Here is a 27,424-nt window from a genome sequence, read left to right on the forward strand (position 1 = left end):
CACAAGTGCTCAAGGCTTAGGACTCCAAACCTCAAACAGAACTCTTTGCTTTTCTTCCTCCAGCTCACAGGTACCTCCCCTGCTCTGCTGGCACAGTGGGTGTGTCTGATGTGTTTGGGGAACGCAGCCTCTCTGGTCAGTCTGGAGCACCTTGACTTCACCAGCATATGCTTGTTTTTTAATGAGCATAAAAGATGATTATGAAAAAAAAAAGATGATTATGAAACTGGGAGCCAGCCCAGGACTGGGGTCTGGGTGGGAAGGCTGCAGGAGATGTGTTTGTGTGACTCACCTAGCCCAGGGTGTGGCCTGACAGATATTCATCCATCAATCAAACATTATTACAAAGTGTACATGAACACATTCATTAAGATTCAGCAATTAGTACTGAATCAGAATCTGAATTAGAATCCATGATTCCTGCCAAGCAGCCTGACTCCCACCTGGGTTTATGATGGGGAACTCACTAACCTTCAAAGCTTATTCCCTATTTGTGCGTCTCTGTTAAAAAGTGTATTCTAGGGACTTCCCCGGTGGTGAAGACTCCATGTTTGCACTGCAGGGGGTGTAGGTTAGATCCGTAGCTGGGAAAAAATAAGATCCTGCATGCCACGTGATGTGGCCAAAAATAAATAAATAAATAATAAAATAAATTAAAAGTTTATTCTGTGCTTTCGATCCTTTCGGTTCAGTTCAGTTGCTCAGTCGTGTCTGACTCTCTGCGACCCCGTGGCTTGCAGCATGCCAGGTATCCCTGTCCATCACCAACTCCCAGAGTTTACCCAAACTCATGTCCATTGAGTTAGTGATGCCATCCAACCATCTCATCCTCTGTTGTCCCCTTCTCTTTCCCTCAGTCTTTTCCAGCATCAGGGTCTTTTCCAAAGAATCAGTTCTTCGCATCAGGTGACCAAAGTACTGGAGTTTCAGCTTCAGCATCAGTCCTTCCAATGAACATTCAGGACTGATGGTGTCACAAAGGGAGCTCTGAACCCCAGTGACCTGAATCTAAAGTCAGTCTCCTCTGTCTACCAACTGTGTGACCTTGTGAGTTACTCGACCACTGTGTGCCTCAGTTGCCTCGTTTGGAATATAAAGATCATAACAACACTTACAGGCTTATTATGGAATTAAATGCATTAATATGGGAAGTACTTAGAACATGTCTGGCACAGAGTAAGGACTTGGGAGATGCCAGTAATTATTGTTACTCTATGATTTATCTCCCCTTTGTGAAAGTATGAAAGCTAAAGAATAGTTAGAGCAATTAAAAGTAAATACAGCAGGCAGAGAGATAAATGAACTGTTTGCATAAACATGAATTAAGAGTCACACTCAAGGAAGAATTGTTCCCTGTTGAGGACAGCAAACATCTGGAAGGGATTAAATGGGGCTAAGAGGGGGTGGGGCAGTGTGAGCCGAGAACACACTGTGACTGTTGCAAGGAGATAATTCATTGCTGGGGTGGGGGGGGGGCGCGGTAAGTGATCCCGAAAGAGGGAGGCTGCTCTGGGCTTCTACAGCATCACTGGATGCCCAAAGAGTATTTACTCCTTCAACTAATTTTGTTCTGATTAGACTGAGTACCTAAAATACCTATATCATTAATTTGAGCTAATTCATTAAATTAAAAAAAAACAAACCAGAAATCAAATTGTAAAGATAGGTAATGCATTGCCTTGAGAAAGTCACTTCTAAAATACAAGTATACTAACATAAAATAACAGGCTACCATTTTGTATCTGTGACATTAACCATATGAAAATTGTAATACTCAGTGCATTGAGGTTTTATTGAAACTGGCACATTTAAAAATCTATAATGTACATGTATGTGTGTGTGCTAAGTCACTTCAGTCGTGTCCGACTCTTTGTGACCCCATGGACTGTAGCCTGCCAGGCTCCTCTGTCCATAAGATTTTCTAGGCAAGAACACTGGAGTGGGTTGCCATTTCCTCCTCCAGGCGATCTTCCCAACCCAGGGATCGAACCTGAGTCTCTTATGTCTTCGGTATTGGCAGCTGGGTTCTTTACCACTAGTGCCACCTGGAAAGCCTACAATGTAATTACAAATAGGTATCACTTCTGGGAAGTGATTTGGCTAGAATTTTTTTCTTTTTGTGATTTGGTTGGAATTTTTAAGAGTTATAAAAATGTCTATAACTTTGGCTCTACTAATCCAGCTTCTAGGAATTTATTGGTAGGAAAAAATTCAAGAGAAGGAGGGACCTTTCTGCACTTGTTTTCCATGATTGAGAGTGGGTAAATTACCAGGCATCTCCCTCATGGGCTCTTAGGCAGCCATCAGAAGGATAATTATAAAGGACAGATGGGGAAAGTGTGAAATAATCATTCATAAATTTAAAAAGCACAGAAATTGAATTGTAAAGACTGGGTATGCATTTGGATGGAACTAGAAGAAAATGGAAAGGAAACCAGTGTTCTTTGTGGGAGGTTGTGAGATGGTGGAAGAATTTTTTTTCTTTCTTTCATTTCAGTTTATGTTAAAATAGGTTGTGCAATGAAAATTAATCAAAGACTCAGATGGACTCTCTAGGAAGGGGTAGCTGATTGTCAACCTTCACCATACGGGCGAGTTTCAGTCCAGTTTTCTGAGAGAGACGGGGTCTCAGATCTGAAAGCTGGGGGCTGACAGGCAAGGCGGGGGACCTCCTAGGGCACAGGGACCACCTGCAGAGGGAGGGAGGGGCTGGTGGGAGCTGGCAGAGAGTGGCTTTAAGGGAAACTGCCTCCTTCACAGTGTTGCCTCTAACAGGCCTGAGCTAATGAGCATTAAAGTCACGTAGTTGCATTGTTCCTCTTAGTCACTCGCAATCCGAGTGTAAAAGTCAGAATTAACAAACCTGGTGTTTACTGCTTCTGATGAGCTGCGGTGTTTCTCTGAATCTCAGAGCATCAAGAGCACAGGCTGACACTAAAATATCAGGCTTTCTGGTTTCCAGCTGCTCTGTCTCAAATACTTGTCAATCAATCTGGTTGAATATCGGACAAACACAATCAGGTCCTGGCCTGCGATGACTTCTTAGGCAGACAATTCCTGTGGTTACTTGGGTTGTGATTGCATCATGGATTCATTTCCCCAGAACCTTTACTTCTATTGACAACTCTTTTAAAAAAATATTTCTTTATTTGGCTGCATAAGGTGTTATTTGCAGCAGGAAGAATCTTTCGTTGTGCCCCGTGGGCTTTCTAGTTGTGGCTCAGGCTTAGTTGCTCTTCAGCATGTAGGATCTCAGTTCCCTGGCCAGGGGTCAAACTCATGTCCCTTGAATTGCAAGGTGGATTCTTAACCACTGGACCTTTCCAGGGAAATCCCTTGACAACTCTTTCACTAACTTTTCAGAGTAGTGGGGCAGTGAAGGGAACCACTGGACCAGGAGTCAGGAAGCATGCCATTTCGCGTGATGTACTCTGCATAGAAGTTAAATAAGTAGGGTGACAATATACAGCCTTGACGTACTCCTTTTCCTATTTGGAACCAGTCTGTTGTTCCATGTCCAGTTCTAACTGTTGCTTCCTGACCTGCATATAGGTTTCTCAAGAGGCAGGTCAGGTGGTCTGGTATTCCCATCTCTTTCAGAATTTTCCACAGTTTATTGTGATCCACACAGTCAAAGGCTTTGGCATAGTCAATAAAGCAGAAAGAGATGTTTTTCTGGAACTCTCTTGCTTTTTTGATGATCCAGTGGATGTTGGCAATTTGATCTCTGGTTCCTCTGCCTTTTCTAAAACCAGCTTGAACATCTGGACGTTCACGGTTCACGTATTGCTAAAGCCTGGCTTGGAGAATTTTGAGCATTACTTTACTAGCGTGTGAGATGAGTGCAATTGTGCAGTAGTTTGAGCATTCTTTGGCATTGCCTTTCTTTGGAATTGGAATGAAAACTGACCTTTTCCAGTCCTGTGGCCACTGCTGAGTTTTTCAAATTTGCTGGCATATTGAGTGTAGCACTTTCATAGCATCATCTTTCAGGATTTGAAATAGCTCAACTAGAATTCTATCACCTCCACTAGCTTTGTTCATAGTGATGCTTTCTAAGGCCCACTTGACTTCACATTGCTGCAGAGTTCCAAAGAATAGCAAGAAGAGATAAGAAAGACTTCCTCAGCGATCAATGCAAATAAATAGAGGAAAACAACAGAATGGGAAAGACTAGAGAGCTCTTCAAGAAAAGTAGAGATACCAAGGGAACATTTCATGCAAAGATGGTCTCGATAAAGGACAGAAATGGTCTGGACCTAACAGAAGCAGAAGATATTAAGAAGAGGTGGCAAGAATACACAGAAGAACTGCACAAAAAAGATCTTCACAACCAAGATAGGTCATAAATATGCTCATGGCTTCAGTCTCTTTATCTGTAAAATGGGGAAACTTTTTACCAAAGACTGCCTAGACTCCAAGTCAGTGATGCAAGTCTGAAAAACTCAGTTTGGTCCATAGTAGAGAGTCTTCTGCCCAGAATGAAGTTGAAGACCCCTCTTCCAAACTTCGCCCAGTCTTTATACACCATGGAAAAAACAAATTTAGATCAAGCCCTACCCTGTAAGGGGATGTTGACACCCTGTTATGTGCAGAAGAGGTTAGCCAGGAGGTATGGAGGCTCAGAAGCTAGTCAAGAGATAGCTGATGAAGGAACTGCTGACTTTAACCAGAAGCATTGTTACATAGCCAGGATGTGATCACTGTCTTTGAGATTCTGAAGAGCTGTTTTGTGGGAAAAGTAAAATTCACTCGCTTTCTGTGACCTCAGAGGGCAAAATCAGTGGTTAGAGAGTACAGGGAGGCAAATTTCAAGTCTGAACAGAATACAGAACATTCCAGCACTTAGAACTAACTGAAAGTGGAGAAAATGGGTATGAGCAGAGGTTGGGCATATGATTTTCTTGGAGATTAAAGTGCTGAGTGAACACTTTAATTTTGTTGACTATTTTCATTTTTTTGTTTCTGGGTGTGCCATGTGGGATGCAGGATCTTAGTTCCCAGACCACGGATCGAACCCTGCCCCCTGCAGTGGTAGCACTGGACTGCCAGGGATGTCTCAAGGGAGAATTTGAAGTGGGGCTCAAATGCCCCTCTAATGCTGTGAGCCTCTGGATGTAATCTGAGATGACTTACATCCTCTAGGGCGGCCACCATAAATGCAGTGCACTGGGAGAAGCATCAGCTCCAGCACCCACAAAAGCACCTTCCTCCGTCCCAGCTTGAGGTTCAGGAAAGAGCTAGTGTATATGGATCCTCTCATCACTTGAACAACCTGTGTACCAGATTCCCCGGCTCTCTCCATCCCAAGATTTGCAAGGCAGAATTCCCTCTGTGCCTCCTTCGCCTCCACCTCCTACTCTGCCCCGCCCCCACTAACTAGTTTCCATTTTTCTGGTGTGTAGATCAGAGAGGGAGACAAAGCTGTGGACAGTGCACAGCCGGTAGACCAGCATTCCTAGACATCCCAGGATGTACCAGGGTTTGCTGTGTCCCTAAGTGCTCCATGAGCATGCTGGAGACACCGGATGCTAGATGATAATGACTCAGAGGCACGCCCCTCCCCTTCATACTGTGAACTAGCTGCTTATAATCAAGAAGAGGAAACCTCTTTTTCAAGAGAAAAGGGTGGGAGACCATTGAGGTGGTTGTTTGCCTGAGGGAAAAGCACACGTGCTAACTCACTCAGTTGTGTCTGACTCTTTGCGACCCCATACTGTAGCCTGCCCGGCTCCTCTGTCCATGGGATTCTTTAGGCAAGAATACTGAGTGGGTTGCCATGCCCTCCTCCAGGGGATATTCTCCACCCAGGGATCAACCTGAGTCTCTTATGTCTCCTGCACTGGCAGATGGGTTCTTTACCACTAGCGCCATCTGGGAAGCCCCAGAGAAGGGAAGGTATGGATGTAAAAAAGCATCTTCCCCAGCCTAGAGGGAATGGGACCCCGAATTGAGGAGTAGGAATTACCAATGCTGCCCGGAGCCTGGCTGAGTCTGCTGCTGGCATGGTCCCTTTAGGCAGTTCCAGAGCAGACTTGGAGGGCAGCATCTGGGTTCCAGAGCACGTAAGCCCTCTGGGTTGGAATCTTGTCTCCATGTCTTACTTGCTGTGCTGCCTGGGGCAAAGGTAACATCTTTAGCCCTAAAGGGGGGGGGGGGAGTAAATAAGGGCCCTTTGGGGCTCTTTAGTTGCTCAATCGTGTCCGACTCTTTGCAACCCCACAGACTGTGTAGCCTGCCAGGCTCCTCTGTCCATGAGATTTCCCAGGCAAGAATACTGGAACGAATTGCCGTTTCCTTCTCCAGGGGATAAGGGTACCTCCCTTCTAAAGTGGAGAGGATGACACACAATATTGGAGGGTAAACCTCGTGGAACTGCTGATGTCTGATCCTTTCCAAAATTTAAAAAAAAAAAAGAGAGAGAGAGAGAGAGACCGGTTCCTACGGATCAACCTCATCCATAGATAAGTCTGTGCGTGCATGCGTGCGTGCGTGCGTGCATGCTAAGTCGATTCAGTCCTGTCGGACTCTTTGTGATCCCGTGGACTGTAGCCCGCCAGGCTCCTCTGTCCATGGAATTCTCCAGGCTAGAATACTGGAGTGGGTCGTCAGGCCCATCTCCAGGGGATCTTCCCAACTCAGGGATGAAACCTGCATCTTTTACGTCTCCTGCATTGGCAGGCGGGTTCTTTACCACCTGGGAAGCCCATACATGAGTCCAGGGGTTCCCAAACTCAACCGCATCTTATAATTACCCTGGGCTCTTGTTAAAATTCCAAGGCCTGGGTCACCTCCCAGACCCATCCAATCACAATTTCTACAGGTGGGATCCCTGGCCGGGTGATTCTCACGGGCAGACGTGTTTGGGGACCACTGGCTGAACACTGTTTAGGGGATGTGTGAAGGCGCTTCCCTGGTGGCTGAGAGGTTACAGTGTCTGCCTGCAATGCGGGAGACCCGGGTTCGATCCCTGGATCAGGAAGATCTCATGGAGAAGGAAATGGCAACCCACTCCAGTACTCTTGCCTGGAGAATTCCATGGACGGAGGAGCCTGGTAGGCTACAGTCCACGGGGTCGCAAAGAGTCGGACACGACTGAGCAACTTCACTAAGGCGCTCAGCCTTAGCCACTTCTGCTTTTCCTTCCTCTCATTGAGCGTCTCCTGCCGGGGCGGGGGTTGGTGGAGGATCTCCGCAGCCGTCTCATCTCTCCCCCTCCTCCTTCTCCTTCATCTCCGCAGTGTCCAGGCCCCGGAGCTCCCCGGACGACCTGAAGGCGCTGACTCGGAACGTGAACCGGCTGAACGAGAGCTTCCGGGACTTGCAGCTGCGGCTGCTGCAGGCCCCGCTGCAAGGGGAGCTGAGCGAGCAGGTGTGGAAGGCGCACGACGCGCTGCAGAACCAGTCGGACTCGCTGCTGGCGCTGGCGGGCGCGGTGCAGCGCCTGGAGGGGGCGCTGTGGGGGCTGCAGGCCCAGGCGGCGCAGAGCGAGCAGGCGGTGGTCTTGCTGCGGGAGCGCGCTGCCCAGCAGAGCGACGCGGCGCAGCTGGAGCTCTACCAGCTGCAGGTGGACAGCAACCGCAGCCAGCTGCTGCTGCGGCGCCACGCCGGCCTGCTGGACGGGCTGGCGAGCCGGGTGGGCGCCCTGAGCGACGAGCTGGCGGACGTGGGTGGCGCGCTGCGCGGCCTCAACCTCAGCCTGTCCTACGACGTGGCCCTGCAGGGCACGCGGCTGCGGGACCTGCGCGTGCTGGTGAGCAACGCCAGCGAGGACGCGCGCCGCCTGCGCCTGGCGCACCGGGGCTTGGAGCTGCAGCTCAAGCAGGAGCTGGCCGTGCTCAACGGTGTCACCGAGGACCTACGCCTCAAGGACTGGGAGCACTCCATCACTCTGCGCAACATCTCCCTGGCCAAAGGTACTCCCCTCTCCGCCACCCACCAGGCCCTCGGGGACTGCGAGGGCCCCTCCCTCTCAGCGCTTCTTCCCACATGATGCACATGACTCCCCCAGGCCTTGAAGTCCCGCTCCCTCCCCAAGCTCCACACCTCCTTTATTAAGTCTTGCCCTCAAAGACCCTGGAGTGTCCCATCGAAATGGATTATGCGCATTTCCAGGCCTGCACAGGATAAAGGTCCTCCGTGCCACCCCGCTCCTCCCCCCAGACAGCACACACTCAGTGTTCACACCCCGAGCCATGAGAATGGCCAGGGGTGGCTCCCGGGGCCCTGGGTGGTCAGAGCCTTGGATGTGCCAGCTGGAGCCTCCAGGAGTTTGGGGGTGGGGAGGAAAGCAGGGCTCCAACTGGGGATAGGGAGGTGCTCCCCCAGTGTCCTGGTGCTTCCATTGTGTTGGGTTGCATCCCAGACATCTACAAGGCCTGCACTTGCCCAGCTTTAAGATCAAAGAGAGAGCCTGGAGTCAGCAACAGGAACATGGGTGGCTTACCGGAAAGGGGAGCTGGTAAGTCTGAAGCAAGGTTCTGGAGCGACTCCTCACTGTGTGTGGCAGACATCTGGCAGGTCCTGGCAGTGGTCTTTGCTCCTGGGGGCAGGGGAGATTGCCAGTTATAGGGGGATTTGATGTGGGGTGGGCTCATTGGTTACCACGGAAACCAGCATAGAGGCACGCCCCTCACCTCCCCTTTGATAAGCTGTCACTAGCTAGGGCCCAAGGCGAGTATGTAGAAGGTCAATGATGTGAGTAGGTGTGGGTGAAGCAGGCATCGGTCAGGTGGGGGATGGACAGAGAGCAAGAGAACAGCCATCTTGGGTGGCTTGACCGTACACAGGTGGAGCTACAAAAAGTGGGAGAATTCCAAATTTGAACCTGCCCTTCCAGGCTGTTATAAAGCCATAGTTCATCCAGGTAGAAGATATTTTATTTTCTTTAACAGTGTGTTAGCTTCATTTTCCACTCTTACATATAATGGCAAAAATGTGCAGGCCTCCATTCGACCTGTTGCTCCAGGTCCACAAACATCAGCATCTTTACAGCCAACCTGCCTCTCTTGCAAACCTGACTGACTGCACCCCTACTCACCTCTCCCCAATTCCTTCCCACTGCTGTCCACCCTGCACATCATTGTCAGAAGCACAGTTAGTGAAATGTACTTTTCCTGCACGAGCCGCTGCTCAGAACCTGCCATGACTGCTCTGGAGTCTGCCAGATTCACCAAAAGTCCTTAGGCTGACAGTGGACAGTGATAATACCACTTTGGACACCAGCTCTGTTGGGTACCAGGCCAAGGGTAATTGATAGAATGTCTTTTGTAAACAATCACGAGATTCAGGAAGCTGCTCACAGTGGCAGTCTGGGAGGTGATGGGCCAGGATTTGAACCCCAGCTTTTCTGACTGCAGAGACGATGTGCTTTCTGCGGCATCCCTGTCCCCAGCCTGTCTTTCCTGCCGTCTCCTCCACCTGGTCCCCTGTATCAGAGCTCAGTCTGCAGGGGCCAGTCGAGCAATGTCAATGCGTACAGTGACTTTGGTGTCAGGGGAATAGTAAAGGTTATGACAGGTCTGGCCCATTTTGGCCTTGGCCTAGACAAGGTCTTCCCATTTTTTCCAGAGAAACCAGAAATGTGGAATGTTCTAGAAATTTTTTAATTGTTTAACTCTGTGGGCCAAATACAACATATCTGTGGTTCCTGTGTGGTCCGCAGACAGCCAGCTTACACCTGCTGCCCCGTGTGAAGCATCCAGTCCAGTGGGACGTGTCTTGTCCCTGCCCTGGAGACACACCCCTCCTTGCCCACTCCCCCGGCTTTCCTCCAGCCATTCCTCCCACTGCAAAGCCCCCTTCTTCTTCCTCCTCATCCAGACCCCACTGCTCCTTCCCATCTCACTCAGACCCACCTCCTCCAGGAGCCCCCTGGCCTCTCTAGTTCACTGAAGTCTCCCTCCTCTGAGATTCTGTATTTATCAGAGCAGAAAGTAGTCATGATGGAGACTTCTACTTGCATAAAACTTTCCAAGTCCGGTTTATAATAATAAAACATCATTTGGTTTTAAAGTGGGTCCCCATCACCAGCTGTGAGCTTGGTTGAAGACAGGGTTCACTGGAGAGCCAATAGGATTTCTGCAGAGAAGCAGCTGAGGCTCCTCCAGGAAAAAGTACCTGGCTTACTCCAGGCCACACAATTAGAAATGATCCGACCTAGGGCTTTTGTTTTCAACAGCTTTAGAAAGGTATAGTTTGCATGGCTTTCCTAGTGGCTTGCTCAGATGGTAGAGAATCTGCCTGCAATGCAGGAGACCTGGCTTTGATCCCTAGGTTGGGAAGATCCCCTGGAGAAGGAAATGGCAACCCACTTCAGTATTCTTGCCTGGAGAATCCCATGGAGAGCCCATGTCATCAGAGGACTGGTTTTCTTTCCTTGGGTGACTTTGGGTTTCACGTTTCAGAAATCAAAGAACAGGAGGCAGCGTGTCTTCTTCCAAATCCACACCCTTGGGGTCTCAGCTTTTCGTTTCCTTGACCTCCCCGGTCTGCATGCTACGTTGTTTCAGTCGTGTCCAACTCTTTGCGACCCCATGGACTGTAGCCTGGCAGGCTGCTCTGTCCATGGGATTCTCCAGGCAGGAATACTGGAGTGGGTTACCATGTCCTCCTCCAGGTATCTTCCCGACGTAGGGATCGAACCCACGTTGGGTTATGCCTCCTGCATTGGCAGGCAGGTTCTTTACCACTAGCACCACCTGGGAAGCACCACCCCAATCTGGTCAGTACTTAGTAACAGCAGTGATTCTGAATCATAACCTACAGTGAACCTACAGTTGAACAGAAATTTTGTCAACATTAATTCTCTACATGGATATTAATGACTGCTGATCCTCACATCCTGCAAAAAGGGTGTTATTGAACCCATTTTATCTTTTTTTTTTTTTTTTGGCCATGCCACGTGGCATGTGAGATCTTAGTTTCCCAAACAGGGATTGAGCCTGAGCCCTCTGCAGTGGAAGCACAGAATCCTAACCACTAGACTGCCAGGGAAGTCCCTGAATCCATTTTATAGTTGAGAAACTAATGAATTTCCCAATGTTTATTACAGTTGGCAAGTGACAAAGTGACAAAGCCAAGGTTCAGAGTGGGTCCTTCTGGCTCAAAAAAGCATGTTTTTGTCACTAACTGTGGTACTTTCCAGGGTGGAGAGGGGCTGGCTAGGAGCCAGGAAGACAGAAGACAGAGTGGGCCCTCAGGTCTGTCCCTGTATTTGGGAGGTAATCACTCCTATTTGGGCTTTCCTGTGGCTCAGATGGTAAAGATTCTGCCTCCAGTGCAGGAGACCCAGGTTCTATCCCTGGGTCAGGAAGATCCCCTGAAGAAGAGAATGGCAACCCACTCTAGTATTCTTGCCTGGAGAATCCCATGGACAGAGGAGCCTGGCAGGCTACAGTCCATGGGGTCCCAAAGAGTCAGACATTACTAACACTTTCAGGGCACTCCCCCTTCCTTCCTCTTCCGGTCCACAGATGATGTCCCCATGCTTCTTGCTGGTGCAGCCTCCTTGGCCTTACCAAGCGTTTCACATCTTTAGTGTCTGAGTCCACTCTCCTTTTGGCTCAAGCTAAAACAGCTCCAGATCACCCATTTGCCACGGTTCTTTGGTGGAATCCTCCAAGTAGTCTTTCTTTGGTTCTGAAACTAAGTTCCACACTTGCTTCCCTTATACCGAAGTTTCCTCTTAGCTCTGCCCAGGACTGCCTTGCAGTCTTCAAGCTTTGCATTTTTTTTAAAATCGGTGTTTATTTATTTACTTTTGGCTGTGCTGGGTCTTCGTTGCTGCACCCGGGCTTTGTCTAGTTGTGGTGCACGGGCTCCTCATTGTGGTGACTTCCCTTGTTGCGGAGCCCGGGCGCTAGACCACAGGCTCAGCACGAGGGCTTAGTTGCCCCGTGGCATGTGGCATCTTCCTGGACCAGGGATCAAACCCCCTGAACTGGCAGGAGGATTCTTTACCGCTGAGCCACCAGGGACATCCCAAGCTTTGCATTCTTGATGGGCTGCTGGCTCTTCAGAGATGAGCACCATTTGGCCCCTGCCCCTCCCAGGACCTCTACTATGCTGTCTCCCTGTCCCTCCTCCCTCACTCATGGTTGCTGGGGACCCAAATGGTGTGATTAAAGAGAATTCTCTTTGGCACAGTGGAGTATAATTACCATGTTACTGCAACAACACAGAACTCTACCCTGGCTTTTGGATAAGGGATTTTTTAGCAGATAAGCTTTGCTGAATTTGTATCTTGTGGTCTGAGTGGCTTTTCTTTACTAGTTTTGTTCAGTTCCACTCAGTCTTTAAACACGCACATACCGCACACCCTCCCCATCCGGCTTTTCCTGGCTCAGAATCCACAGATGCTCCACTGTGTATACTTTTGTATATATGAACTTGTTTATGTTATTCTTGAGCGTGACCCCAAACGGTTGCATTCTCTCGCTTTGTTCCACAGTTTTTTAGGGGTTTTGCCTCTGGCTTGTCTTTTGTGTACGTTCACGGTGGCGCTCTCTGTTTTCCTGCTTTGCGTTCTCAGCACTGATCAGGTCTGTTGAAATCTCTCTGCGGCGCTGAAAGAAGCAGAGAACCTAGATGATCAGGCAGGCGAGGCGTTCCAGGAGGAGGAAAGCTAACCAGAGAGGGGAGGCTCCCAGAAGGGGTAGTGTGTGAGCAGGGGCCTGACGGCAAGACTCTGCAGCCACATGTTCAGCTGCAGCAGGCTTTGTTCGCTACGTGGATGTTCATAGACTCCCAGAAGGTTAGAGTGACGAAGGGGCTCTGAAATCAACTAGCTCATCCCTCATTTTGTAGTTAAGGCCCTGGAAGCTCAGAGCAGAGAAATGACCTGCCGACATCGAATCCCCAGCCAGTGGCCCTGCTGGGCGAGAAGATTCATCTCTCAGTTCATGAAAGCAAGTTGGCAAAGCATACTTATCCGTGGGCTGCTTTTTTGAGGAAAAAAAATAGACCATCTAGTAGAGAGTCCCATTCAACAAATGTTCATATGTGGGGACTGTGTCTCCCCCTCCCGCCACAGCGAGTGGCAGGGGGCTCTGTTGTTTCTGGGAGGGGAATGGAGCAGATAACATTTGAATGAGCTTTCTTTTTTTTTTTTAAGTGTTTATTTATTTTTGGCTACCCTGCGTCTTCTGTAGGCTCCTTGTTGCTGTGTGCAGTCCTTTCTCTAGTCGCAGTGGGTGGGTTAATCATGCGGCTTCTCTTGTTTGGAGCACAGGTTCTAGGGTGCAGGGGCTTCGGTAGTTGCGACACACGGGCTTAGTTGCCCTGTGACATGTGGGATCTTTGTTCGCAGGGATTGAATCCATGTCCCCTGCAGGCAGGCGGATTCTTAACCACTGGACCACCAGCGAAGTCCCCTGAATGAGCTTTAAGCTTCTCCCCGTTCGCGCTGTCACGGTCTCATCTTCTCTGTTTCATTGGAACAGGTCAGAGCAGAGGTGAGCTGAGGCTCTGCTGGGGCAGGAGGGGAGTGCATGCTGTGGAAGTCATTAGTTGCACCCAGCCTTGCGCACTGACCCTTTGCCTGAGGCTCTGGGGAAAGCTGGCTTTGCAGGCTGGCCACAGGCTGGTGCATACAGCCGGGGCCCCAGAGAGGGTACAGGAAATGAGGCCTGAGAGCTCATGACAGTGTAAATGTCAGTGTAAACGTCAGTGGTGAGAATCCGGAGCCCCAGTGACATCAGGGAAGGGGAAGCAGAGCCCTTAGTTGCGGGACCCCACCTCCAGCAGCTGGCCTGGGATTAGCATACTTCTGCTGCAGTGTTTACGTTACAGTCTCGGGTCGCTGTTTCGCTGGCTTCAGGCCTGCTGCATCAGCTACCAATGAACATTTGTTCTTGGCAGGTCATTGGCTAGATTCCAGCACCCATGGGCCCCCCACCCCATCTCTCATTCCAGGATCCCGGAAGGGAGAACGGATTGCCTTTCCCTTCCCGTTGGCCGATCCCCAGAAGAGCCCTGGTGTTTCTGCCCAGTGCGTGTGTGCTCAGTTGCTCACTTGTATCTGACTCTTCGCGACCACGTGGACTGTAGCCTGCCAGTCTTCCCCGTCCATGGGGTTGTCCAGGCAAGAATCCTGGAGTGGGTAGCCAGGCCCTCCTCCAAGGGATCTTCCCGACCCAGGGATCGAACCCAGGTCTCCCACATTGCAGGTGGATTCTTTACCATCTGTGCCACCAGGGAAGGCCTTCTCCCCAGTCCCCAAATCCTTTGTTCTGCTCTGGAGTTGCTTCCAGCCGGAGCGGCTCAGGGCAGCCGGGTGAGTGCAGAGCTGCGCTGGGGGGTGGGCTAGACCGGTGGACAGGCAGGGACCTAGGCATGGGGCTGCTCTGCTCCCACTTCCCCTGCCCTCTGTGGCAGGAGCTGGGAGAAGAATGCTGACACCAGGCCAGAAGCACAGTGAGGGGCTTTGGTCTGTTCCTGTGATTGAGGAGAAGTGGACTCTGCTCCTCCTGTCCCAGCTTACCTCTGTTCCGACCTGCTCCAGTGGTAGAAAAGATGAGAGGGCAATGATGTAGATGGTGAGAATCTTAGAACTCATCCGAATATTACTCAAAAAGAATGAAATGATGCATTTACAAGAACATGAATGGGCCTAAAGACGATCATACTAAGTGAAGTAAATCAGACAAAGACAGATATCATATGATGTCACTTACATGTGGAATCTGAAGTATGATACAGATCAACATGTCTATGAAACAGAAGCAGACTCGGAGATACAGAAGACAGACTTGTGATTGCCTTGGTGGAGGGGGAGAAAGGGAGGGATGGATTGGGAGTTTGGGATTAGATATAGAATGGATAAACAAAGCATTAGATATAGAATGGATAAACAACATGGTCCTACTATGTAGCACAGAAACTATATTCAGTATACTGTGGTAAACCATAATGGAAAATATTAAATACGTCAATTCAGTTCAGTCACTAGGTTGTGTCTGACTGTGACACCATGAACTGCAGCACGCCAGGCTTCCCTGTCCTTCACTATCTTCCAGAGCTTGCTCAAACTCATGTCCATTGAGTCAGTGATGCCATCCAACTATCTCATCCTCTATCGTCCCCTTCTCTTCCCGCCTTCAGTCTTTCCCAGCATCAGGGTCTTTTGTCAGTTCTTCGCATTAGGTGGCCAAAGTGTTGGAATTTCAACTTCAGCATCTGTCCTTCCAGTGAATATTCAGGACTGATTTCCTTTAGGATGGACTGGTTTGATCTCCTTGCAGTCCAAGGGACTCTCAAGAGTCTTCTCCAACGCCACGGTTCAAAAGCATCGATTCTTTGATGCTCAGCCCTCTTTACAGTCCAAGTCTCACACCCGTACATGACTCCTGAAAGCCTACCTCGGGGTCTGACTACTCAGGACCTGGCTTGATGTCATTTTCTCAGGAAGCCAGGCTGACAGTCTGGAGCTTGCTCAGACTCCTCCCTTTCCGCTGCCCTGCCCCCTTCACGGCTCTCATCCAGGTGATTCCCGAGGCTTGTCTCCCCCTCCTTCCTCACTGCCTCCCTCGTTGGGGTCCTCCCAGCCTCCCTTCCTGGATCCGGCTTCTCTCTCTGACCCACTGTTGCTGTCTGATTGACCCCATCAGCGCTCAGCCTTCTTTACAATCCAACTCTCTCATCCATACATGACTACTGGAAAAACCATAGCTTTGACTAGACAGACTTTGTTGCCATATTGTAAATATAAAAGTATTATATATATATAACTGAGTCACTTTGCTATATAGAAGAAATTAGCACAGCATTGTAAATCAACTATACTACAATAAAATTAAAAACAATGCTCATGCAGGGACCACTGGGATGGCTGACACCATGTAACAGCTTCCACAACTCCCCAGAAGTCATTCCTTGAATCTTACCCATGTGCTGGATGCTGTGTGAGGCCCAGGGCCATGGAGAGCAGGGTTCTAGCCCCACAGGTAGGCCTGTCCTCCTTGGGGACCACAGTCTGAGAGGTGTGACAGTGACAGGCACGTGGGTATAGGGTGGCCTGTCCAGACTCGGATGCTTCCCTGGGGAATCTGTGCACAGTGATGCTCGTGGCTCCTCCCAGCTCTGAGATGTGGGGGTTCCGCCCTGGTGCCCTCTGAGATCAGAGGGGTGAGTGTGAAGGTGAGCTTCAGAGCTGAGAGCAATGGGCCTCTGAGAAGGGAAAGGACTTGGCTAATATTTGGGGACACCATGAGGAGAAAGCTTTGGCTGAGGTGGAGGAGAATTTGTATCGAGAAACATCAGACTGTGAGTTTGCAGAAGAAGGGGTCAGGTTGGGAATGATTTGCAGGAGTCTCCAACAGAGAGGGCTGCTCATTGTAGTGTGAGGGGCTTCCGAGGGCCCTGAGTTCACCTGATTCTGATGGGGTCAATCAGAGAGCAACAGTGGGTCGGAGAGAGAAGCTGGAGCCCGGAAGGGAGGCTGGGAGGACCTCTATGAGGGAGGCAGTGAGGAAGGAGGGAGAGACAAGCCTCGGGAATCACCTGGATGAGAGCCGTGAAGGGGGCAGGGCAGAGGAAAGGGAGGAGTCCAAGCAAGCTCCAGACTGTCAGCTTGGCTTCCTGAGAAAATGACATCAAGTCAGGTCCCGAGTAGTCAGACCCCGAGGTAGGCTTTCAGGAGTCATGTACGGGTGTGAGACTTGGACTGTAAAGAGGGCTGAGCATCAAAGAATCGATGCTTTTGAACTGTGTTGGAGAAGACTCTTGAGAGTTCCTTGGACTGCAAGGAGATCAAACTAGTCCATCCTAAAGGAAATCAGTCGTGAATATTCATTGGAAGGACAGATGCTGAAACTGAAGCTCTACTACTTTGGTCACCTGATACAAACAGCTGACTCACTGGAGGAGACCTTGATGCTGGGAAACATTGAGGGCAGGAGGAGAAGGAGATAACAGGATGAGATGGTTGGATGACATCACCAACTCAATAGACATGAACTTGGGTGAACTCTGGGAGCTGGTGAGGGACAGGGAGGCCTGACGTGCTGCCGTCCATGGGGTCACAAAGAATCAGACATGACTTAGCGACTGAACAGGAACAGATAGATCCCAAGAATGCATCACCAGCAGTCAGCTCTGATTTGAAGAAGTGCTTGGTCCTCAGAGCTCCAGACAGCCTGGCCCCTTGAGACCCAGACTGGCCACATTCCAGGCTCCTCTGAGTCAGCCTGGCTAGTACCACCCGAGGACACGACTAAGCCCTGGAAATCAGCACCTGCCTTTACTAGCCACCCTGGCTTCTTCCCAGTTAATCTCTAGTAAAGGTCTTCACTAACCACTTGCTGTTGTTTAGTCTCTCAATCATGTCTGGCTCTTCACGACTTCATGGAGTATAGCCCACCAGGCTCCTCTTTCCATGACATTCCCCAAGCAAGAATACTGGAGTAGATTACCATTTCCTTCTCCAGGGGATCTTCCCAACCCAGACACTGGCAGGCGGATTCTCTACCACTGAGCCTCCAGGGAAGCCCACACTAAGCACTTAGCTGTATCTTAAAAACTCTGTCCACATGTAGGATATTTTTAGAATCTGGCTCTTATTGAACTGGCAGGGGGGTTTCAGATGGGGCTATTCTAATAGCCATCCTCAGTAATCTCAGCATAGTTCTGATGAAGCATTTTGAAGAGTGGGGTACAGATGGTCAGGGACAGTCTTGCCACTCACAGGTTCTCAAGCCCGTTTATATCCACCATGTCACTGAGTTCCCTTACTCCTCACTGCAAACACCTGAGGAAGGAATTTCTACTTAGATTTTACAGACCAAGAATATGAACCCAAGATCTCCATCCTCCAACCCCACCTTCCAAGTGATCTCTGCCCCCTTGATGCCTCTCCATCAGAGTTAGTCCAGTGGGTAGCATCCTGTTTTTGCCAGAACTACTGCTGGGAAGGTCCATGTGTTGGGTCACACCCACCTTGGAGTGAGTAGAAGAATTGGAGGATGTGGTCCATAGCACCGTTGACCTGCTTGAGCCCAGGGTGCTGAGTTTCCCATGGGGAGGGCAGGAAGGAGCAGGGAAGAGTGAGAAGGGTGGAGTGGTCTGGGGGCAGGGGAGGGTGACAGCCGTGTGACAACCAGTGATGGGCAGAGATTCAGGAACTGCATCAGCAACCTTTGCTGCAGCCTTGACCTGGTCAGGGGATTGCTGGCGTGGGCATTGTAAAGCTCACTTGCTTCTTGCCCCGGTCTTTCTCTGCTGTATAAATCTTAGGCGTGTTCCCAACAGGTGTGGTGTCTCAGTCCTATTGTCTGAAAGCTGAGGTCCACATGGCCAGTCTTACTTTGTTCTTCTTCCTAGAAAAGAGGAGTGCAAGTTGCTCAGTCGTGTCTGACTCTTTGCAACCCCTGGCTGTACAGTCCATAGGTTTCTCCAGGCCAGAATACTGGAGTAGGTAGTAGTAGCAGCTGTTCCCTTCTCCGGAGGATCTTCCCAACCCAGGGATCGAACCCAGGTCTCCCGCATTGCAGGCGGATTCTTTACCGGCCAAGCCACCAGGGAAGCCCTGGTGAAGAGAGGAAGATGATTACAAACCGCGGTCCTCCTCACATGATCTGTGCCTTGTTTAATGATTTCTGCACTTTTCAATTGTTGATTCCTTCTTTCCTCTATTCTCATGCCATTGAATTCTTAAACCGCTGTCAACTTTGGTTAGGGTCTGAGGACAGTGCCAACTTGGGGAATGTATCAGTACATCTTGATCTTGGCTGCCTGGCTGTTTTGTGTGTCTTAACGCCCTCTGATCTCATATACTCATTCATTCGGCAAATATGTATTGTGCAAGCATGACTACTAGGGGGCAAGTATACATGTTTTGGTTTCCTAGGGCTGCATGGCAGAGCACCACAACTTGGGTGGCTTTTTGTTGTTTAGCTACTCAGTTGTGTCTAGCTCTTTGCGACCCCTTGGACAGGCTCCTCTGTCCGTGGGATTTCCCGGGCAAGAATACTGGAGTAGGTTGCCATTTCCTCCTCCAGGGGATCTTCTTGATCCAGGGACCGAACCCAAGTCTCCTGCATTGGCAGGAGGATTCTTTACCACTGAGCCACGAGGGAAGCACCTGGGTGACTTGAAACAACAGAAATCGATCTTCTCACTGTTCTGCAGGCTGGAAGTCTGAGATCCAGGTGTGCATAGGGCCATCCTCCCTCTAAAAGCTCTGGGGGAGGATCTTTCTTGGCCTCTTTCTCTACTTCTGATGTTGCTGGCTATCCGTGGTATTCCTTGGCCTGTAGACGCATCATTCCAGCCTCGGCCTCCGTGGTCACCTGGCCTTCTGCCCGTGTGTCTGTCTGTCAGGACACCAGAAATTGGGTTAGGACCCACCCTACTCCAATCTGATCTCATCTTAACTAATTATAGCAGCCAAGACTCTGTTTTTAAAGAAAGTCGTATTCTGAGGTCCCAGGTGGACGTAAAATAGGCAGGGACAGTTTGACCCAGTGCAGTACAGTTTGGGCATTTTCCTTGGTCCTCTTTTTTGTCTCACTGAGCAGCCAGAATGGAGAGTTTAGAATCTGGGTCTTCACAGCCAGTACAGGGATGCCAAGGGTGTGGTCCTGTCTCAGGGAGCTGGCCATTTTATTAGGAAAAAGAGAACATCTACCCTTGTGACTACAGGACAGGGCAGTGTGGGATAAGTACCAAGGACATGTGTTCAAACAGGCCGTGCCCGCATGTGGCAGGAATGAAGCATCAGAGAAGGCTTGGTCATGAGAGTGGCTACGAGCAGCCTTGGTGGGGCAGGTAGTGGTAGGAGATTGATGGAGAGGGGCCCCTGGCTCGCCAGCCTGGGAAGAGCAGGCTGCAGGGCGTGAAGGGACAGGTCTCGTCTGGGAATGATGTGACGTCTAGCATGATGAGCGAGGCAGGGTTGATGGGGCCAGACAGCCCTGAGCTGATCCACGGCTCGCTCACTCATTAGCTAGCTGCCTGTGTGGTCATCTGAAGCCAGCATGTGTGGACTGACTTGGGTCACACAGGCTAGAATCCCTGCCATGCTGGAGCCTCACTGTGGAAGGAGGCCCCACTAAGGAGCATTTAGAAACCGCTTCTTCCATCCAGGTGCTCAAGCTAGAAATCTGAACCTGATCCTGGCTGCCTCCTCTCCTTTCACCTACATTAGCCAAGGTCTGTCTCTTCTACTTCTTAACAGCCACTGACATCCCTCCTCATGGCTACTTCCCTAATTCAGGGCTCCCCCACCTCTCAGCTGGGTGCAGCCTCCTCCTTAGCCTCCCTGCCTTTATTTCCCCCTGTTCCCATCCCTTTTCTGACACCGCAGCCCGAGCACTCTTCCTTGTATGCAGATCTGGCCACACTTGTGTTTCAGGTCCCTTCTGTGGCTTCTGGTGCCCTTGGGGTCAAGTTCAACACTTAAACCAGGCCTCAGAGACCCTCCACTTTCTCACCCTTCTTACCCCATCATGTGTCCCCCCGGCTTCCAATCCTACCAACTCTCACAGATCTTTAAGCTCTTATGGGGATTGTTCTCTGCCTGGAACTTTCCCCTTTCACTGTGTCTTAGATAGTTAAGGCTGTTATAACAATACCACGGGCTTCCCTGGTGGCTCAGTGATAAAAAATCCACCTGCCAGTGCAGGAGACTTGGGTTTGATCCCTGAGTCAGGAAGGTCCCCTGGAGAAGGAAACGGCAACCCACTCCAGTATTCTTGCCTGGGAGATCCCATGGACAGAGAAGCCCGTAGTCCATGGGATCACAGAGAGTCAGAACTTAGCAACTTAACCAACAATACCACAGACTGGGTGGACGGCTTAAAAGGCAGAGATTTCTTTCTCACCATTCTGGAAGCTGGAAGTCTGAGACCAGGATTGGGTTCAGATGCAAGCCTTCATCCTGGCAATGGCTGCCTTCTTGCCAGATCCTCCTATAGCAGAGAAAGCATGCTTGCCAGTACAAGTGTGAGGAAGGGATGGAGAGAGACTGCTCTCAGAGGTCTCTTCTTATAAGGGCACTAATCCCATTATGGGGGCCCCACCCTCATGACCTCATCTAACCTTAATCACCTCCCAAAAGGCCCCAACTCCAAACACCATCACATAGGAGGGTAGGGCTTCAACACATACATTTGATGTTGGAATGAGGGAGCCACAGGCATTTAGTCCATAACACACTCCCACTCCTCCCTTTGCTTAGCCACTTCTGTTCCTTCTTGCAATTTCTTTGTGGATGTTACTTCTTCCAGGAAGGTTTCCCTGATTTCTGCCTCCACCACCCACAACACACACATGCGAAGGTGGATGAAGTAGAGCCCCATGTGCCTCCAAAGCATATTTTTGACTCTCCCTTTCTGTAGGAGTGAGGTTTTTTCTTTTTAATATTTATTTATTTGGCTGCATCGGGGCTTAATTGCAGCACAGGGAATCTCTCACTGTGGCCTGTGGGCTCAGTAGTTGTGGCCTGAGGGCTTAGCTGCTCTGCATCAAGTGGAACCTTAGTTCCCTGACCAGGAATCAAACCCGTGTAGCTGCATTGCAAGACAGATTCTTAACAGCTGACCCACCAGGGAAGTCCCTCAGAGGGAGTTTTTGTTTCCTCTGCAGGCGACCTGCTCCAGAAAGCCGTCCTCTAACCTTAGTGCTGTGTGTCACCCTTTCAGGACCACCAGGCCCCAAAGGTGATCCGGGGGATGCAGGGAAAGACGGCAAGCCTGGAATCCCTGGACTACCTGGACTTCGAGGTAATGGGGCCCCGGGAGGGACCTGGACATACCAGGAAGGGAAGCGGCTCCCCCATCCATCCCTGACTTTCTGTTTTATCGTTGGTGTCGGTGATGGGGCTCTCAGGACAGTCCGCAATCGACTCAGCTTCAGATGCCCTATTCTGTTAAAAGACTAAGAGGTTGTTGGTGTAACACTGTGTGTTTTAGTCTCTCAGTCGTGTCTGACTCTTTGTGACCTTGTGGACTATAGCTATCAAGCCCCTTTGTCCATGGGATTTCCCAAGTAAGAATACTGAAGGGGGTTGCCATGCTCTTCTTCAGGAGCGCTTCCTCACCCAGGGATCAAACCCAGGTCTTCCACGTAGCAAGCAGATTCTTGACCATCTGAGTCACCAGGAAAGCCCTGCTGTTAATATAAGTCAGTTAAAAAAATCTTTCTGATTTGGAAAGCTTAAAACATTTTTAAAGTAGTGTAACACTAAGGTGGAGCAAATCCTTTTCCACAGAAAGTACCAGGGTCTGAAGGAAAAGAGTGCACAGGAGTCTTATAGTTCCCTGAAGCCACTCCCCACCCCAGGAGTCAGGGCCCCTGAGACCAGGATCATCAGAAAGAATTGAGGGTGTCCTCTGATCCAGAGCAACCCTTCAAGTATGCCGCGCCCCCTCGGCATTTCCTGAGTCTCCAGCACTTGACCCCTTGCTTCTGAGGAGACCACCCCAGTCAGTAGATACCTGTCCTCTCCTGCCCTTTGCTACCTGCCCTAGTGACAGCCTGGAAGGTCCAATCACTGATAGGAGGGTACTTGGGGATCTTCTGGAAAGAATGTGTTCTCCTAAGATGCCTTTCTCAGGAGTTCCTGTTCCATTGCCTTATCAAACTTTGCATCCCGGCCTGTCAATTCTGGAGCCTCTGCTGTGAGCAGCATTTAGGAGAGTGTGGAGTCTTCTTGGGACTTCCCAGGTGGCTCAGTGGGTGAAGAGTCTGCCTGGGATGCAGGAGACAAAGGAGAAATGGGTTTGATTCCTGGATTGGGAAGATCCCCAGGGGGAGGGCACAGCAACCCACTCCAGTATTCTTGCCTGGAGAATCCCATGGACAAGAGGAGCCTGGAAGGCTATTGTCCATAGGTCAAAAAGAGTCAAACATAACTGGAATGACAGAACATGCATGCGCCTAGAGTCTTCTAAGTCAGCAGTCCCCAACCTTCTCGGCACCAGGGACCAATTTCATGGGAGACAATTTTTCCATGAACGGTGAGGTGGGGAGATAGTTTTGGGATGAGTCAAGTGCTTGAAATTTACTGTGCACTTTTTTCCATTATTATTACTTCAGCTCCGCCTCAGATCATCAGGCATTAGATCCCAGAAGTTGGGGACCCCTATTCTAAGTGATTTAAGAAAAGGGGAGGCTTATCGGGGTAAAGGTATCTGCTTATTTATGTCAGGAATTACACCTCTAAACCCTCTCCTTCCTAAATCTCTAAGGAGGCTGCAAACAGGGAAGGAGGCAGAGGCTGGTGGAGGCGGAGCTCGGAGCCTGGCCTTCACTCCTGGCCTCCGCCTCTCAGCGCAGCTCCCTTAACTCAGAAGTTAAGGATGCCCAAGGGCTTCCAGAGCAGTTGAACCTCTTTTTCTCCCTCAGTCAGTGATGGGATGGGGACCCCTGGGCATATCCTGCATGAGATTCAGAATTCCATGACAGCAGGGCTGTTGGCCTACAGGAATGTTATATTGGGCGGGGAGGGGGAAGGAATCAAGCCCTTTTCTGAGGTCCTTCCACCCTCTTGGGACCCTGGTCATTTGGTGTTTGCTGTAGAGGAATCATAAGTGAAAGGCAGATTTCTTCATGTCTTGGAAAAAGGCCAAAGAAAATGAACTAACATTCAGAGCAGGAAAGAACAATTAATTAGTTAATCAGAGTGCCCTGCTTTGCAGAGATAACTTTAGGCTTAGGTCAGGCCTCCAGGGGTGGAGGCCTCACTGGATAAAAGCAATTGTTGACTTCCGGTCTCCATGGTGACCTGTGGCTGGTGTCGCGGGCCTTGTGGCCAGGAGCCCTGGGGCCTGATAGATCCACAGGCTATCTCGCCCCAATTATTGAGCTTTGGACTTCCTCCCTCCTTGTCAGCCTGCCATCCCCTTCTCTACACTTCCCTGTGTTTGCTGCAGGGAAGGGACCTTTCTATTTTTTTTTTCCTTTGGAATGAGGAGTGATTTCATCTTCTTCCTACCCTAAGTACCAATAAGCCCTTTTCATCCAGCCTGAGATGAAGCCAGCCCATCAGGGCTAAGATCCTGTCTCCAACAGTGTCTGCTGTGTGACCTTGGGCAGACTGCCTCACCTCCCTGGGCCTCAGTTTTCTCATTGGTAATACAGGTGGAAAAACACCTCAGATTATGGGGGGGGATTAAATAAGATACTTAATGAAAAGCATTCAAGAAAGTGCGTGGCACATTCAAAAGGCTCAAAGTTTTTTTGCAAATCTAAATCTCTAGCATAGGTAGAGCTAACGAGAGCGTGCCCAAATGAGCTTGGCGCCTCCAACATTGCTCACAATAGACTTGGACCTTTGTTGGGGAGGGATCCAGACTCATTGGGTTAAAGGTGCTGATGGGGAGAGTTTGTGTTGGCCTTTTGGGCTCTGTTTTTGCAGCATCTTTAACTGAAAAAAATCAAGAAGCAGACGCAACAGGAAGATGCAAGGTTGAGCCAGACCGTGGTCACTGAGGGCCCTTCCAGTTCTGAGTCTGAGGCCCCAAAACTTTCTTGTCTCCCTAGGTCTGCCAGGGGAGAGAGGGACCCCAGGACTGCCTGGCCCCAAGGGTGATGAAGGGAAGCTGGGAGCCACTGGACCAATGGGCATGCGTGGCTTCAAAGGTAACACTGCATCTCAGAGCTTGCTTGCTCACCACCTGCCCCTGCACACCAGCGTGGGTCCTGGAGTGTGGACCGGATGCAAATTCTGGTGCTGCCACTGACCCACTAAGTGACCTTGAGCAAGTCACTGAATCTCTTTAAGCATCTGCTGCTTTTCTTCCTTTTGTTTTTTCTTTTTGGCCGTGCCATGTGACATGCAAGATCTTACTTCCTAGACAAAGGATCGAACTCATGCCCCCTGCGGTGGAAGCGTGGAGTCCTAACCACTGAACCACCAGGGAATTCCCATTAAGCATCAGTTCCTCCATCCCCAAACTAGAAATCCTCGTGATGCCATATTTCACAGGGCTCTCATGAGGGTTACATGGGATGTGTATGAGTGAAAACATGGTCAACTCTAAAGCACTATAGAAATGCAAGGGAGTGTTCCTGTGCTTGCAGTTCAGTGACGTGATGAGAGGAAACCGGGCCAGGAGAACGGAGACTGCAAGCCCAGGCTAGCCCCTCCCGCCAGTACTGCCAGATTCCTTGCAGTTTGTCATATTCTTCTGATCCCCGAAATAGTTAAAACTTGAACCAGTTCTCAGATTTCTGCCGTCAATAGTGTTTCTTCTGACTTGTTTTCCTTCGTGTTAATAGTCACCTTGTTCATTTTCAGGGGAGCCTACTTTATAGTCATTCCCATCTTTTCATGTTCGTTTCAAGTGTCCAAACCTCCTAGCGCTATTGCAGAAGAAGACGTCTGACACTCTTTCCCTGGCCTTTGCCTCCTCACATGTTCTCACCCTACAGCAAGGATGACCTGTTAATCTTGGATCACTGGGAATTTTTATTCTACTTTCTGACTGGTGATTAAACAGACTGAGGTTTTCCTTCCTCTTATATCCACATTTTAAAAAATTGATTTTTAAAACACATTACAAAAGCAGTGCATGCTTACGAAAAACAATTTAACAATACAGAAATGTATGAAGTCTAAAGTAAACAGTGAGTGCCCTCCTTCGTGGTCTCTTACATGCTTCCTCTTCAGAGTAACTACTGTAAACACTTTGGAGCACATCCTGCCAGACTTTTTCCCCAAAACACATTCATATTTACATATATGGTTGCTTTTTTTTTTTTTTTTCCCAAAACTTAGATCACACAAGGCATCTTCCCCTGGAACTTGCTGGCTTCCTTTTTTTCATGAGAGAATTTGCCATAGGCTTTCGATTTGCAGTTGTCTTTCTGGAGGCACTTGGATGGAATCCCTGGTCTTTTTAATGTCCCCTTGAGTGGTGTCAGGACCTTTCAACTTCTTTGTAGAGTGAGATGTTAGCTGAGAAAAGAGCTCTGTTCTTTTAACCATATCCCGGGAAGGAAATGCCACAATTCCCTGGAAACTCTTCCTCGTGTTGTATAGCCTCTCCCACCAAAAAAATCTGCCTGATGTAGACCCTGTGTTTTTCCTTGTAACTGAAGACCCTCCCTGCTTCCTTTTCTCCCTGCAGGCTTATTAGAGCAACCTTGGATTTGAGCTTCTAAAATTTTGGCTATTTAATAGGAATATCTTTTCTTTGTCTTCTCCCTGTGGGATACCATGCACTCCTTTAAGTCTGTGCTGCGATGCTCCTCTGTGTTTTAATTAAGAGGGAAGGAAACTTCTCGGCTTGGTGCCCACCCACCCTGCTCGCAAGGAGGACTGGACAGATAGCATAACTGACTCGAGCTCTTACCCTTCCTGCCATACATGCCCTGCAGGTCTGCGGGCTCCTGCCTCAGCATTTCTCTGGTTTGGGGTTAATGGCTCTTGGTGATAAGACTTTGTTCACCATGCGGATTTATTTCCATTTCTAATGTGGGTTTTCCTCCTCTGTTCTAGGTGATCGAGGCCCAAAAGGGGAGAAAGGAGAGAAAGGAGACAGAACAGTGGATGCCAGTAAGGAAATTCTGTTGGGGTCACTGGGATTCTGGGTCAGCACGGGTGTGGCTGTTGCCCCAAGCAGCCCCACAAGTTTTGGGGTCTGGGAGATGGAGCCATTGGCCCCGACTCCAGTGTCAAAGAAGCTACCTACCTGCTCCAGGGCTCAGTTTGTCCAGCAAGAGAGAATTATACCCCAGGGGCGCAGGCTATGTTTCCAGTGGTTGTGTGGAAGGGTCTGGAGGCAGACTGCCCAGGCGTCTTTCTGGTTGCCTCACTATGTAATGTGTGCCTCAGTTTTCTCATCTATAGAATGGGAATAAAAAGTGTTCTTACATCATAGAGTCATTGTGAGAATTAAATGAGTCAATCCATGTAACTGGTGGTTAGGACACATGGTTAGGACTCAGTATTAATTATTAGTATCCTATGTAATACACAATTCAGACAGACTTTCTCAAATCATCAGAGATGCTTGCTAAAATTCAGTTACTGACTTCCTTAAAGAGCTTGACCTACCTGGGTAGTTATATGGGGAAAGGTGTTGAGGCTAAGCAGAATCCTGTTTGTTTTTTTCCTCTGCCACTAACTGAGCAGTGATGCTGGAGATCTCATTTGGCAGACCACTGAGTCCAGAAATGGATGTCTCTCCAACCAGGGTCCTTCCTACAATGTTTACGAGGAAAGTCAGCTTATCTAGTTATAACAGTCTTTTCCAGGGCTGACTTCCACTATGAAGGGCTCCATGTAGAACCTTGGAGAGATCGCCAGAGAAGAGCGAGCCTCCAAGCCAAGTTTCAATGAATAGAACTTTCTAGCCAAGTTAAAAAAATGGTACCAGCGCATAGTATTCTGGGGGCTCTAAAATCTACCATCTGCGTAAAGGCTCAAGCTGTTTACCCTCTTCTAAGGCATAGGGGCTCTGGTGTGGGCTCTCCAGGAATC

The 27,424-nt window shown here is 49.5% G+C and overlaps 1 protein-coding gene across 1 annotated transcript in view; it reads left to right on the plus strand.

Annotated features, from left to right (window-relative positions):
* Nucleotides 1–27,424, plus strand: part of SCARA5 (scavenger receptor class A member 5) — a 134,048-nt gene that overhangs the window by 71,408 nt on the left and 35,216 nt on the right. Inside the window, exons 4-7 of the mRNA XM_018051873.1 lie at nt 7,242–7,916; nt 21,639–21,719; nt 24,481–24,579; nt 26,441–26,497. Of these exons, the coding sequence (XP_017907362.1) occupies nt 7,242–7,916; nt 21,639–21,719; nt 24,481–24,579; nt 26,441–26,497 (912 nt within the window). The remainder of the gene's footprint in view (nt 1–7,241; nt 7,917–21,638; nt 21,720–24,480; nt 24,580–26,440; nt 26,498–27,424) is intronic.

This window comes from Capra hircus, chromosome 8, assembly GCF_001704415.2.
Source record: "Capra hircus breed San Clemente chromosome 8, ASM170441v1, whole genome shotgun sequence".
Taxonomy (NCBI): domain Eukaryota; kingdom Metazoa; phylum Chordata; class Mammalia; order Artiodactyla; family Bovidae; genus Capra; species Capra hircus.